Here is a 15,391-nt window from a genome sequence, read left to right as displayed (position 1 = left end):
GGCGCGTGTTTGCACCAACGAGGGAAGTGCGTGCCGTACAGGCGTATTTTGTATGGAACACACGTTTCGTACATCTTGCCTTTTGCCTTGTGAGAGCACGCATCTCGACGTACAAGGGAACCCCCGCGCAACAGAAAATGCCTCAAAATTTCGGGGGATGGAGGTTGGGGGGGGGGGCAACCTCGTTCTAATCGTGATGGACGGTGCGTACATGGTGATACATTGATGGCCAGTAGAAGAAAAAAAATCTTTCCAAATCCAGAGATCTCGGCGGCTATTTTATTTTTTTAACTTGCGTCCATTATAAAAAGGCCACTTTCTGAGGTTTGTGTCTTTGCCGCCGAGTTCTGGTTGTAAACGTGTTGGGAGGGAGCAGGTGGAAATCAAGAGAAAGCAAAGAGAAAACCGGGTGGTGCATACATAAGTTTGGTACGCTGGCTTTTTTTTTGGTTATACAAACTTGACACTCCCACAGTCTAGCAATGATCACCAACGATGTGGACGTGCCCGTTGACTGGTTGTACAAGGGATCGAAGCCGCACAAGAAGGCGCGGCGCAAGAACCGCAGCGCTGTCGCTGTAGCCGGCGCCGCGGGAAAGACGGAGAGGTCGCGGTCGCTCTCTATATCCAATGCGTCGCTCTCCCACGGCATGTACGCTGACCCTCACGCCAAGCGTGTTTCTGGGACTATGGCCATACCAAGGGCCATGGCTGGGGCCATAGCAGGGGCTGGGGCTGTGGCCATAGAAGACGACGACGAAGTAGATATACGTGCAGATGGAGGTCCCGGTGCACGCATGCCCGCCTTGACCAAGACACATAGCTTAAATCAGGAGACAAAGGACGAAGTGCCGGTGCTGACGCCGCCGCCCACGCCCACGCAGTCGCGCAACTCGCCGTCACTGGTGTCCGTGAAGAGAAGCGCATCCACAAGCTCAAAGCCAAAGAAGACCTCTCTGTTCGGGTCCTTGTTCGGAAGAAGCAGGTCGTCTTCGCAGAGCAACGACACCGAGAAGAAACTAGACACTGCAAAGAGATTGGCCATATCAACAGCCTCCGAAAAGAAAACTTACCCACAAGAGCTGTTGACACCAGCTTCCCCGGTAAGTGCAAACTCGCCATCACCAGATATACGGCGCTCCACATCGATTACAAAGTCCGCCAAGGAGCATAGAGCAAGAAATAGTGACAACACCACCACAGATAAGAACACTCACCAGGAAACACAAAAGGAATCGGGATCACGAGAGAGACCCACAGACTTGACTAAGATCTCTTTGAAAAGAGTCAAATTTGCAGTAGATAAGTTCGAGACCGACCCACCACAGCAATTGCCCTCCAGAACACCCAAACCAGGCAACATAATGATTCCTGATGACATGATAAGTGAACTGCCGGCTATCTCTGTAGGTATCACAAGCAACCAGCAAAAGAATAACCTTGGCCCTCAGTTCACAAAGGATTCCATAGAATACAAACGAGCTTTGGAGATCCACCAAATTGCATTGAAAGAGGCTGAAAAACATCAGCAAGAAGCCCACCACGCCGCTAGAAGAATAGCCCATGAAGTTTCAAACTTCTCAAATGGGAAACAAGCCTCAGCACCAGGGTTCATGCTAAATCTCGTGGCACAATCGGACCAGTCAAAGAGAGACCAAAACTCAGCTGTACATGATACGGACATTAACATTGACTTAAGTGAAAAGCTAAATAAGACAGGAATTGATTTACCAATCCACATGCATGAACACCATTTTGATGATCCTGGTAGTACTTTGGAAGGAAATCAAGAAATCACTCTTGATGTGGTATATACCAGATGCTGCCATCTAAGAGAAATTTTACCCATTCCATCTACTTTGAAACAAGTTACCGATAAGACAGCTCCTTTACAAACATTAAAATTCTTGAACCCCAAACCAACATTAATTGATATCTTATCATTTTGTGATTTCATTGCAATAGTTCCAATTCAAACTATAGTTTTTGACAATGTTAATTTATCAACTGAAATGTTTAAGATTGTAATTTCATCAGTTGCTTACTCCTCTGTCTTGGAGAAGATAAGCCTGCGCAATGTTACAATGAATAAGGAAAGCTGGCAATTATTGTGCAAATTTTTGCTAACCAGTCAATCCTTGAACAAGATCGACATCTCTCAAACAAGAATCAAACCTGAAACTGGGACTGAACTGTTAAGGTCCAGTATGGATTGGGATTTATTTGCTAAAACACTCGCGAAAAGAGCTGAACATTTAAGGCCCCTTGAAGAAATATTAGTAAATGGAGTTAATTTTGATAATATTCCATTAGAAGACTTTCAAAATTTCCTTATTACGTTCGCTACACAGAAACATTTAACAAATGGGATACGACTCGGTTTGGCTAACGCTACAAAGTCAATTTGCAGTGTTCAACACTACAAGTTTTTACTGGAATGGATGTCTAACTACAATGTGCAAGGTGTTGATTTGGGCTTTAACGACCTCTCAAACTTGATAAAGCCAACATTAGGAAAACTTTCCAGCTTAACTTATCCAAATTTGCATTATTTTACCTTAAACTCCACGAATATCCAATCCACCAACGATATGGCTTTGTTGCTAAAAGCACTCTCGAAGCTACCAAATCTAGAGTTTTTAGATTTAAGCAACTTACCTCAAGTCTTTCCAGATATCTTACCATACATGTATAAATATTTGCCTCGTTTCCCACAACTGAAACGTTTGCATATCGATAACGAAAACATGACATACAAGGAAATGACAGTTGTTTGTAATCTTCTAGCTAAATGTACTGGCTTGATTCATGTCTCAATGTTATCTCAAAAACCACCAATGTCAGAAACGGAGAGCGCTGAAAATCTTTCTACCAACGGCGACTCCAATTCAGGTACTGTGTTTGCCAAGAATAACTTCTCAGCAACCTTATATGCTTTTGTTAGGGACTCTCCTAATTTGGTAGGGCTGGATATTGATTACAGTTCCATATCTGACGAAGTTAGCTCAAGGTTGGCATTATGTTTGATGCGTAACATGAGAAGGACCATGGACTCTTCATTTCAACTTGATGAGCTGGATTCTCAAGATGAATTACTATTTGATGGTAGTTTGGTTACCATGACAGCTAAGGATGTCCTCGAGAGGTTAACGCAATTGAACACAAAACAAATCATCGAAAAGAAAGATGCTACAAAGAGGTACCTTCTTAAGAAATATGTTCAAAAACTTCACAAAATCCACAATAATGTCCAACAAACGATTGACAATCTGTTTGAAAAAAGAAAATCGGGAGACTTACCAATGCAAGAGAAAGAGAATCTTGTAAGATTGATCCTATTGGAAAAGAATTTGGTTCATATTCTTGACATCTTTGACAATATGCCAAATCTATCGGAAGTACTGGGTGAGAACAAAATTGCTTCAAGCGACTCCTTAGTCGATCATCCAAACTTGAGACATGTTGTTGAAACTGATAACTTAAATGAAAATAGTAACGAGAGAGATCTACAGGTGAATGAGAATGATAACTTACAACAAAGACCCCATCTCATGGCTACCGAATCCGGAAGAACAATCGACACACTAACCGGAAGGCCAGTATTCTCCCGTAGATCGTCCACAACTTCACTAGCCAGCAAAAAGCAGGAGGAAGAAGAAGGTGACTTCCACAAATGGGGCTTCTACATCCAGCAGCAGAAAGCTTTATATCCTGATGGTGAATCTCAGTACGGCGAATCAAGTGCTGTGTCTGCATCGACCTCTCAGACTACCTTACCATCCATTGATAGTAAAGAGAAGAAGATTTTCACAAAATTACCATCAGGGCCTGAATTAAGAACAGCCATAATCAAGGCAAAAGGTGTAAGTTCCATCGAAGAATTAATCCAGAAGATCAATGACTACCATTGCTGTGATATCGAGAGCTTGTATAACATTTTGAAACAGAACGAGTTAGAAGGTAACGGTATTGTCACATCTGAATCGGATTTAACAGATAATGAGCGAGAACATCTCGAAGGTGCTGTCAAGAATATCTATGAGCAACTATTAAACAATGCATCAATGAATCGTGATGTTAAGAAGGTCAACCAATGAGTATTCTTCCTCTGCATATCTGGGCCTGACATTTTACTTTTTATTCGCCATCTAGGCACTATTTAACGCAAGACTTAGCTATATTCTTATTGAATACTATATTTATGCATATCGTCGCACTAGCGTTACGATTTATAGACTCTATACATACCTTTCATGAGATATATTTTTTGTCTATTCCTCTTGTAAAAAAAAGATATCGAAAGCTCAAAAGCCTTCATATTTTCGAACCTCATCGCGTCCTTGCTGGCAGTCCGAGAAATAATGACTGAAAAATCAGCGATGGAGGGCCAAGTGGCTAAGCAAATGCTATATGATACAAGGATAATAGTACCTGTAGTAATATATAAATATCATAGTACAAGTCTATTACACCTTACCTAATCCAATAAGAAACCTCAATAGCTTAGCTACCTGAGCAAGAAGATAATGTCTAATTTATTGCCTGAATGGTGTCCGCCATACTCTACAACCAAAATAGATACTAACACTGGTGAGGATGTCTATTGTATATGTAAGAAACCTGATTATGGTGAGTTAATGGTGGGATGTGACGGATGTGATGACTGGTTTCACTTTGAGTGTATGAAGATACCTGAAACATACAGGAATTTAGTCGAGTCTTTCATATGTCCGTATTGCCGTGTAGGCATAACTGGTCCTGGATCTAAAGGTGATGGTGAATGCCCCAAATCATTATGGAAGAAAAAGTGTAGGCTCCAGGATTGCTATGAGCCTTGCGAATCTGGTAGCAAATACTGTTCCAAAGAGCATGGGAAAGAGTATATGTCTCGATTACTAAATAAGGTAAAAATCAAAAACGACCTTAATAATAGATACGCTAATGAGTCTGATGATAAGCTGTTGAAAGATGTTTATCACGCTACCAAGAATAATGTAGAGAAGTTTAAAACCTTTGGTTCCTCATCATTTATCGATTCCGATATCGATAGAGTTGATAGGCATGGTGAGATTTACGACAAGATAATCAATGATGATAAATACTATAAAGATCTGTTAACAGAAAAAGATAACATAACGAACAATCAAATTGAGGGCTTAAAAAAGAAAGTAGAAGAGCTTGATAAATACTTAGACTGGATTAGCTCAGTCAATAAACTAATCAATGGAGAGGATAATACTATTGAACAAGAAGAGAATGTGAATGATACCATTAAGACCAAGAAAAAGAAAAAGAAATCTCAAAAAAGAAGATCAAAGAAGGCTATCTGCGGTTATTCTCTCAACCTAGCCAAGATACCTTGCAATCCAGAAGAGTTTTACAACAAATATTCCGAAATAACGACAAGTACACCAGATTGTAATGAAATAGAAGGTATTTGCATTAAATTAAGATGTAACAAGCACTCCGACTGGTCTACCATGACCTCAGATCAGTACACAAGGCAAATCATTTCTCTTGAGACTCATTTGAAGCGCTTAGACCTATCAATATCGACAAGGAAAAGGCAACTTAATATCAATTATTTTGAGCATATAATGAGATCATAGATGTCAAAGCACATGATATAAACGTGTGCTGATAACGTATCTCTGATACTGACGAAATTGTCTTGTCTGTTTCTAAAATACTTGATTTTCATGATTTTGCTGCCACTTTAAAGCAACAAATAAAGCTAATTGGATTAGCATTGCCAGTACTACAGATCAATCTCTGCATACCAACTTTCAAAGGAAGTTTATATATATATATTTATACAGCTTTAGTATTGCTATTATCAATTAACCATTTGGCTGCAGTCCATTATGCACGAAAACATACAACACTCATCTGCCTTTTTTTTTCCAAATTAAAAACTCGAAAGAATACCCATTCAAAACGTTTTACAATAAATAGTTTCTAATATCTAATATACATCATACGTTTTATAACTAGCCAATTAATAACACACCTGTAAGATATTTGTTTCCTTTTCTTGTGGTTTTCTCTGAGAGTTGGCTGGCAGAGCAAAGATACGATTAATACACTTTAGAGTACTTGGAGAAAAGACGGTTGTATTTAAATAGGTATGACAGTTGATACAGAAATTGCAAGCAACAAACTTCGCAATGAAGAGTTCAAAATTTGGAAGAAGACTATTCCGCTTCTTTACCAGCATATTTCCACCATGAAGCCGAAATATGCTAATGCAAGTAAAGGCACAATCAAGGATGTTCCATGTTGTTTGACTTTTTCTGATGAAGTAATACCAAACAAGGCCAATGGGACGTTGTCGACAGTTATATACTATGGTATCGGTAATGAGATTTACAGCCTAGATTGTGACTTACCCTTGGGTCTACATTTACAAAAGGATACCCTTCAACCCAATGAAAAGTTACAGTTGCCCCAATTTGATCAAATAGTTAGCAGAATACAATCGGAGGATCTATCTCCCAAATGGAGAGCTGCAGCTAATTGTAATATATATAAAATCAAGTGCGTCGGAAATGGCAAAGTAGTGGCACTGCTGGACAGTGGTGCTATCGTATGGTTCCAGGAGAGCACTGAATCCCCAGTGTCCATGGTCGATGGTGGTGCCAAGATAATACCTAACAAATATGAGCTGGAAGAAGATTTTGTTAATGATAGCCTGAACAAGATTGATTTCGACTTTGACTTATCATTGAATGGCGAGAAGATTATCGTTAGCCAGGCAGTACTAAATGAAGACAGGACAGTTATCAAAGTATTTTCCAATATCGATAAGGACTTAGGAAAGCTCCTAATTAGTCTTGATTTGCCAGGGACCAAGTCTGTCCATAACATCAAATTCTACAATGACAATATCTTTGGGTTTTGCGATAACTCTGGCAACTTATACTTTTACGACTCAAGAAATCTAGCTACACCTATTTGGAAAATTGAGAATGAGCACATTCTCTCATTTGCCTTTTCCCCATTGGTAGAAACTTTACTAATAACAGGAGGTGCGAACGGTATCATTAACTTCTGGGATGTGAAGAGACTAACTGTGAAGACTGCAACCACTGGAGGCGACAAACGTCAAGAATCACTTTTATCACTCAGTAACCACGTAGAAGAGCCCATTTCAAGCGTTGAATTCTCAGCAAGTTCTCCTTCTGAGTTCATAACCGTAGGTATATCAGGAAGCATATATCACTGGGATGTCTTTAACTATTTCGAGAAAGTTTCAGAGCTGTTCAGTGAGGGAGGTGACCAGAGCGCAATAGACTCCCTAGATACCGAGGAAATACAGGCCGAATCTCTGACATTTTACCATACTGGAGGTTCCCGCAGACATTTGGGAAAATCCACAAAGAAGAACAGCGTTTCCGTTCACCCTATAATTGAGGGTCTCATAGGAACTATAGACACTGACGGTCTGATAACCGTATATAAGCCATTCACAGGTGTATTGCCTGAAGCAGAGGACAGTTAGAGGGCAAATTTCTCGAGTTACGTATGTATAACTTATCTTTATTAATTTACTCCCACTTGGCGCTCTCTAACTTTCATAAAATAGACTGTTATCCATTATCTAACGCAATATGTATTTAACGAACAACGATAAAGTTTTAATTTTTTGACACACGTCTGCGTACATATATTTGTTGTACACAGCAGAATGACGTTTCGACACTACTTCCCCACCCTGGTTCTACATCAGAAAGGTAGGAATATTTATCACCTCTCCAGCCCGGACAAGGTCATTTGCGCATGTTCCTTAAATATATGGCCCCGTTTGACAGATAAGACAAAGTATCACTGCTATTAGCACTTCTATATTTAACCCGATGCAATCTTACACTATGCAAGTGCAACTGTTGCAAACTATATACACAGTTGTATAGCACAGAGTAATGCTGCTTATCTTATCCACCTGCCTCTAAAATTAGCAACAACGGTCCTTTACCTGGAGTTCCTAACAACCGCCGGGGAAAGACAAATCAGTTAATCGTTTTCGGAGCGGGTTCAACCATGTCCTAAGAAAGCGTTGCAGGAAAAAATAGAATCAAGCAAATATTTAATTCCGGGGAAACGGTGTTTTACTCAGAAACCTACGTGCAACGGATAAAGATATAGGAACCTCCGGGGAGCATCCAGATTACGTAGGCATGCTCGGTGCACCAATCAGTAGAGACACTCCAAGAAAAACTCGAAGTAAAACTCAATTTTTTCAGGGTCCAATTGTTTCTCTCATTACAGAGAAGTGTACGTACGAATGGGGGAACCCTTCTATTAATTAAGAATTTCGTTCGTCTAAGTGCTCACGAACAATGGGGGAGGGGAAGGTGAGAAAATACGTCATTCGTGTTTTTTCAATCAAAATAGTTATGCAATGAACGTATTTGTATGTTGTACTGTACCTTGCTACAAATGTAATGGGAAGTATTGTTCACATCACATAGTATTCAGAACATTCGTGGGATGGTTTGTGTCTCTTCTCGCTAAAAAATTTTTTTTGCTTGTTATATATAGTAGTATTTTTATGATGTATTTATCTGAGTTATCGTGGAGTTTATTCTATTTTGGAGAAACGCGTGTCACAATTGCGATTGACACTTTTATTTTCAACCTGAAAATAGAATATTGAAGTATTTCAAAAACAAATTAAGAAATTAAAAGACAGCAGAATCCTAGATGTTTCGTTAAAACCTTAGTATGCCATCTAAAACAGAACAGAAGCAGACACGTATATGAATTGGCATCTATAAATCAAAGTCTTATTGTCTTTACTTTCTGCCTACAGATAATCCCCGTACAGATCATCATTTTCAGTAGACTTTCGGAAGGAAAAATAAAAAAACTAAAATTGTGTATTTATCCGAATCAGGAAATATATAAGCAAACTGATTTTCCTGGAAACATAAACAAATGGCTTCTTTCAATATAGCCATTTGTTATTGGGACTATGGCAGAAAGCACATCTCAGTATAGCTTGAAGCTGGTACTTCTGCAGTGATAATTACCTATCTCGACTGAAATCATAACAAAAATCTTGCAAGTGAAAACGAAGCAAAAGAAGAAAGCATAGATACGATATCTTCTTGACAACAAGAGCAGTGCTTCTCCAGGGAGAACGTATAGACTAATATTTTATGTTCCATCTTCAATTTGCAAAGCCCTAATTTGAGAATTAGTCCATTATTCGGTATTTTTCAAAACTATCGTGTTCCTCTTTTCTCCTGGAGTGTTCTCAAATAATTTTATAGTGGGTACTTTCGGTATATTATAAGAGCTGAACCTCATCCCTTGATCGTCTCCATTATACTAACCTGGTCAGTGACTAAAACCTTTTGGCATAGGAGAAAACATCAACTTTACTTTTTTTTCTAATTCTTTATTTACTTTTAAGGACTTTTATTTTGCAGATCGACTATTTTTTATCTTAATACTAAAGACCAGAGTACTGGGAACAACTGATCTGCTCCATTAACCTTTTTCTGGTTTAACAGGAACATAATATAACACCAATAAAGTTCTTGTGGCATCTAACCATATTCTTATCAAGTGCATACCAAGATATATCAACCAGCAACATTCCGATATTATTATAAAAAAAAAGAAGTACTAGGAGAACACAATTCAATAATATAATATATGACTGCCAGCAAAAGACATACATATTATGGAGGCGGAAGCATATCATATGAAAGAACCAATAATAGTGAACATGATAAGACACAACGACCCCAGGACCATCAAGGGCCGAAACATCGCAAACATGTAACGTTCGGACCCTATGTCATCGGGGCCACACTTGGAGAGGGAGAGTTTGGAAAAGTAAAACTTGCCTGGTCGAAATCGGCATACCAACAGTGTGATAACACTGAAGGTAATGCCGGAAACAAGCCAATGACTTTCAAAGTTCCTAAGCAAGTAGCGATCAAATTGATCAAACGTGATTTCATAACAAAGGACCCTTCAAAAGAAACAAAAATATACAGAGAAATTAACGCACTAAAGCATTTATCACATCCAAATATTGTCAAACTCGAAGAAGTTCTACAAAACTCAAAATATATAGGAATTGTTCTAGAATATGCCGCTGGAGGTGAATTCTACAAGTTTATTCAAAGGAAGAGGAGATTAAAAGAGAACCACGCTTGCCGATTATTCTCTCAATTGATAAGTGCTGTGCACTACATACACTCTAAAGGACTGGTCCATAGAGATTTGAAACTTGAAAACTTATTGCTGGACAATGAGGAAAACTTAATAATTACTGATTTTGGTTTTGTTAACGAATTTCTACGACAGAACGGTATGATGAAAACATCATGCGGATCTCCATGCTATGCTGCACCAGAATTGGTTGTTTCAAACAGGCCTTACGATGCAAGAAAAGCTGATACGTGGTCTTGTGGAATTATCTTGTTTGCTATGCTTGCTGGTTACTTGCCTTGGGATGATGATCCAAAAAATCCAGATGGCCACGATATATCAAGGTTATACAATTACATTCTCAATACCCCTCTGAAGTTTCCAGAATACATCAATCCTGTACCTAGGGATTTACTGAGAAAAATACTTGTCATAGATCCAAAGAAGAGAATAAACATAAGGTCAATAGAAAAGCACCCATGGTTAGAGTCTCACTCGACATTCTTGTCAATAACCCCAGATGAATGGGACAGACTTTCTAATACGAAAAATATATACAGAAAATCTAAACCCCAATTTTATCCCAACAAGAGGCCTGGCTCAACTTATTCCAACTATTCTTCTGGTTCAAAAGACAATAAGCGTGACTCTTTAATTATTGATTCAGCCTTGGTGAGCTTACCAGTACCACCAAAAGAATTCCAATCTCATATTTTGGCACGCCCTTCTTCTTTAGTTGTAGAAAGCCGATATTCTCCACTCGGTAAACGAAATGGCCATAATAGAAGCAACTCAGCGGCATCTGCTGCTTTACAGGCAGTATTTGATGCAAGTGAGAGAGAATCCTTGAAGAGTGTTGATTCAAAACCAAGGTCTAGAAGTAATGACCATAAAGATATTATTGAAGGCATACAGCCTCAGAAACATGCGTTTGTAAAGCCATCTAGAAAGGTACGTCCAACTTCTATGCAAGCGCCTGGATCTTCTTACATTCACCATGGAAACTTTGAAGGTCTTCATGAGCTAATGAAAAGAGACAATAGTACAGCTTCTTCTCATCAAACTTCGATATCTTCTGAGGCTCGTATCTTCGATGCTTCACCAACTTTAATACCCGATCTAACAAAGTCTCCAAGCTCCTCAACGGGTAACTCACCAAAACTTCTCCCAAGGAAATCCTTCACTGTCAGCAAGCCTTTATTGGACTTAAAATTTGCCTCTGCAGATATCATCAAAGCTAATGAGAGCACAGATTCACTTTCAAAGCGTATCCATGACCAAATATATGAAGTAGAGCATCCAAGACAAAGAAGACATAGCTATAGATACAGTGGGATTATTAGCGATTTGATATTTGGGACATTATCAGAAGAAGGTGAGATAAACACATTTGAGAATAAGGATCATAAATCAGATGCTGAAGAATCAGAAATGACAATTTCAGAATCAAAACTAGATTCTGTTTCAATATGCTCGCAACAAAGTAATATACACCGGAACATTAGCAAACAAGCAAGCTCTGTTAGCCTGCTGAGGACAACAAGTAACCACAGCACGAATAATCTAAATGTGGGATCTCGTACCTACGGAAGGGCGGAGTTATATGATAAGAGACATTTGAGGCAAATACCTTCAAATACACTAAATCAGATTAATGCACCGGGCAACACTCATAGAAACTCCGCTATATATTCTGAAGACGACAAAAGGAAATCTACTGCGAAGCGAGTATTTGAATTTTTTAAAAGAAGAAGTATGAGAGTTTAAATAACTACATCAAAGCATCTCAAAAAGTAATATATCATAAATCATATATGCTTCGTGATTTCTAGTTTATATATTAAATGGTCTTTGAATTAAATAAATATATATTAGTTTTAATTTATTAATGTCACTAAGTTTCAAAAAAGCAAACATTCATTAACAAATGATATATAGTCAATTAATGGAACAACATATAGTACCAGGGTTTGGAAGTAGTTCCTTATGACTGTAGCACACATAGAACAGAGCATGAACATACCATCCATGGATCAATAGAGACAATTAATAGTAATGTTTCTGCAACCTTTATATTTTTAATGATTTTTTATATTAAAATGTATATTGCATTATTTTAAAGCTATACTTAGAATAATAATAAAACAGATCTTATACAGCATGCGCTTTAAATGTTAGATGGGTACAAGAAGATTCTGACGGAAGCACCGAAAGTCTTGGCTGGCAAGTTGTTTCTGAACTTAGCTCTGACGACACCGGAGTTACCGTGAGTTCTGGTGATCTTACCCCACATAACTCTGATCTTGGAACCTCTAACTTCCTTGGAAGCTCTGTAGACGTAAGCGACACGCTTACCCAAGTAGAATTGAGCTTCTTGTGGGTTAGCGACACCTTCGATTTGAAGCAAAGAGACGTTTGGGTTGTTAACGCTCTTGGATCTTTGGTAGGATAAGTGCTTACCTTTGACGTACACTGCATAAATGGGTATACAAGCCACAACGAATTAGCATATCTATCAACAAGTTTTATCACGATGGCCTATTAACTGCTGAACTATTTTCGGTTTTTCAAATCCATATCACTGAACTTATCATTTGTAGTAGAGAAAAATAGAGGAACATTAATCCACTTTACAATATTGTACACCATAACTTTCATAATTTTTGGAAAAAACTAAATGAGGAACATACACCAGGATAAAGAGATTAAAATACGAGGGATTCAGCAGAAAGATAACGCCAAGGAAAACTCATTGAATAAAGCTCAAATGTGAGTGAGTTGTAAATAGAAAATGTTAGTAATGAATTCAATATTTTTTGTCTAATTAGTTGGCAAACATGAGTAAGTTGGATATATCACAGGGTTTTTTAGTAAATGTTAAGCCTATCATTGGCACTGGCACTAGCCTCGTCTGTATCAAAAATGTCAGTCAAAATCATATACACTGGGCTATTCTATGACCATGAAATTCCTTTATACAAAAGATTACCACGGCCTCTCTATCAGCTTTTAAAAGACTTATCAACACCAGTTATAGTATTTTTGCATAGCCTTGCATAGTTACTGACCACAATGATTCGATGCTATAACTGCCACAGGAAGTCTTATTCCTCGGATGATAGTTTCTATTATATGGTTTCTGTGCATTCTGCTATTAATTATCTGCCTGTATTTTTGATCAACCAGTCCACGATCCATCTCCACGTTTTGCCATTCTAGTTTTCATATGTGTGGTTCTCTGTTAACATACATCTATGAGATTCAGCCATTTTTAGCGATATTGGGGTTCGATTGTTTTAGTATCCGAGATTTGAACGCAAGAGAGCTAATTCCTATAACTATAAAAACTTATAAGCGCTACTTCAGTTATTTGATTTCGCAGGTTATGTCCTTGTGCTATGCGTTCCTCACATTACACATTGCACAATTGCCAAATTGCCAAAACTGCTGGAAAGTTACTCATTCAGAGTTGCGAGTTTTCTCCAGAGCTAGTGAGTCCTCAGCCCACTGGAACCGAACCCTGCTGGTACCGGAGCCTCCAGTCTGCGGTGAAATTGGACACTCCCTCCAGAACCCAAGCTAGGTTGGTGTCGGGACTGGCTAGCCTAACACAACGGCTAGGCAGAACTGAGAGGCGGGAAGGCGAACAGAAGCCTCTCCCCCCCTCGCAGAACTGGGCAGAGGTACCTTGCTAGTGAGTATCTGCTGGTTGGAGAGCCACTACCAGTCTAGGCATACCTTGGTGGAATACCAGGTAAGTGGTACTGCCAGCTCCCAGGGAAGTGCTCATCCACCCGATACCACTCAACAGCGAAGACACACACCCCTTCCCTCCCGGTTCCTTCCAGCCCGGACATTTGGCCCAACCCTCTGCTAAACACATTCACACTGCGCTGGCTCCACTCCACATGAACTTTTGTCATTCCCTACTTCCAACTTCGCTTGTGGGAAGAAAATCCCCAAAAAAGGAGAACTTTCACAAAGTACTATGGTGTACGGATGTTAGTGGTATGTTGCAGTCACAAAACAAAAAGTCAGTGTATACGGAGATTCCGTATGGTGCTCTGAGCTACCGCAAGACGATCTTCAAGTTTCAAACAGCATAAGCTGATCAGTGTGATACTGAGTGTATTTATGGTTTCTAGACAAGAATCTTATGGTATATAAAAAACCGATTGGCTTGATTAAATAGATAAGGTTTTAGTCTCTACTGTATACTCTGGTGCATAGTCTTTTCTTACCGAAACCAACTATGATAAGGTTGGGGATGCCCAGCTCATCGCAAGTTCTTAGTATTAATTAATACATATCATTATCATTCTAAACATTATATATACAATAGAGAGAGAGAGAGGCATTAAATTGTTGATCCCTATTTAGCATTAAGGAGTAAGATCAATTGACTAGTGTAGCAACGTGTTCTTTCACCGCTGCTAGAAGTGGGATAGTGCTAGCTTGGAAATTATTTTCACCCACTGTGGATATTGTCACGTAACATGGCTTATTGTATTTCTTTGTAATCATAGTGGCACACAGCCTGGCCAGGTCTCGGATCCAATCAGAAGATGTGTCTCTCAATGGGATACCCAAGACGTCGTCCTTACGCCCCATTATGGTATAGTAATAGCATTCTAGTCGACTGGACTTGAGTTCTTCATCACCACTGAGACACAAGTTCAAGGAGATCGGTGACTTGACACCGTCCTCGACATCACAGTCAACTCTAACCGAGAGACCATCAACCACAATCTGGGACATTATTGCATACTTTCACTACATGCTTTCAACAACTACACATTAATACATATCCCTGTACATTAGACATACAATTCAATTCCTTTGTATTTGCGATGTGGTCCTAACAAAAGCTTAGATTTACGCGTAGATCATGAGAAACGTCTAGCACTTCTAGTATAGAGCAACATGCTGCCCCATGGGCTGTAAACACCAGAAATATAAGTAAGCATTATTAACTTACAAGGCATTGCAATATATAAACGCTAAACTACGCGTCTCGATAGACAATAACGATAAATCCAAATGCTCCATATGAGTTACTGTAATCTTGCCATTGACGAGATATATAACGGCTCTTATGTTTGGTGTTTCTTTTTTTGTTGGCCTGCTATATTTGAGGGACTTTTTGATCTTTGATCCATTAACAATGTCTTCACACTGTTCCCCATGGCCCTCTCCATGGTAAAATACTGTATAAACAGGTTTT

General features: G+C 39.0%; 7 protein-coding genes across 7 annotated transcripts; 5 read left to right on the top strand and 2 right to left on the bottom strand.

The window, feature by feature from the left end:
* Positions 1–482: 482 nt before the first annotated feature.
* Positions 483–4,097, top strand: GIP3 (protein phosphatase regulator GIP3; the record flags this gene model as incomplete). The annotated part of the gene is made up of 1 exon (XM_449460.1): positions 483–4,097. The coding sequence occupies one exon, from the start codon at positions 483–485 to the stop codon at positions 4,095–4,097; it is 3,615 nt and encodes a 1,204-aa protein (XP_449460.1).
* Positions 4,098–4,526: 429 nt separating this feature from the next.
* Positions 4,527–5,609, top strand: SPP1 (Spp1p; the record flags this gene model as incomplete). Its single annotated transcript, XM_449459.1, has 1 exon — positions 4,527–5,609. One exon carries the CDS (start codon positions 4,527–4,529, stop codon positions 5,607–5,609), a length of 1,083 nt encoding a protein of 360 aa, XP_449459.1.
* Positions 5,610–6,127: 518 nt separating this feature from the next.
* UME1 (Ume1p) lies at positions 6,128–7,501 on the top strand (the record flags this gene model as incomplete). The annotated part of the gene is made up of 1 exon (XM_449458.1): positions 6,128–7,501. The coding sequence occupies one exon, from the start codon at positions 6,128–6,130 to the stop codon at positions 7,499–7,501; it is 1,374 nt and encodes a 457-aa protein (XP_449458.1).
* Positions 7,502–8,177: 676 nt separating this feature from the next.
* Positions 8,178–8,309, top strand: GVI51_M02431 (uncharacterized protein; the record flags this gene model as incomplete). The annotated part of the gene is made up of 1 exon (XM_449457.1): positions 8,178–8,309. One exon carries the CDS (start codon positions 8,178–8,180, stop codon positions 8,307–8,309), a length of 132 nt encoding a protein of 43 aa, XP_449457.1.
* Positions 8,310–9,663: 1,354 nt separating this feature from the next.
* On the top strand, positions 9,664–11,934 carry FRK1 (protein kinase FRK1; the record flags this gene model as incomplete). Its single annotated transcript, XM_449456.1, has 1 exon — positions 9,664–11,934. One exon carries the CDS (start codon positions 9,664–9,666, stop codon positions 11,932–11,934), a length of 2,271 nt encoding a protein of 756 aa, XP_449456.1.
* A 400-nt stretch (positions 11,935–12,334) lies between these two features.
* Positions 12,335–13,436, bottom strand: RPL33A (60S ribosomal protein eL33; the record flags this gene model as incomplete). The annotated part of the gene is made up of 2 exons (XM_449454.1): positions 12,335–12,639; positions 13,418–13,436. The coding sequence occupies 2 exons, from the start codon at positions 13,434–13,436 to the stop codon at positions 12,335–12,337; spliced, it is 324 nt and encodes a 107-aa protein (XP_449454.1).
* Positions 13,437–14,562: 1,126 nt separating this feature from the next.
* POC4 (Poc4p) lies at positions 14,563–14,925 on the bottom strand (the record flags this gene model as incomplete). Its single annotated transcript, XM_449453.1, has 1 exon — positions 14,563–14,925. One exon carries the CDS (start codon positions 14,923–14,925, stop codon positions 14,563–14,565), a length of 363 nt encoding a protein of 120 aa, XP_449453.1.
* Positions 14,926–15,391: the final 466 nt, after the last annotated feature.

This window comes from Nakaseomyces glabratus, chromosome M, assembly GCF_010111755.1.
Source record: "Nakaseomyces glabratus chromosome M, complete sequence".
Classification (NCBI taxonomy): domain Eukaryota; kingdom Fungi; phylum Ascomycota; class Saccharomycetes; order Saccharomycetales; family Saccharomycetaceae; genus Nakaseomyces; species Nakaseomyces glabratus.
The sequence above is the reverse complement of the archived record's forward strand: the minus strand, read 5'-3'. Positions and strand labels throughout refer to the sequence as shown.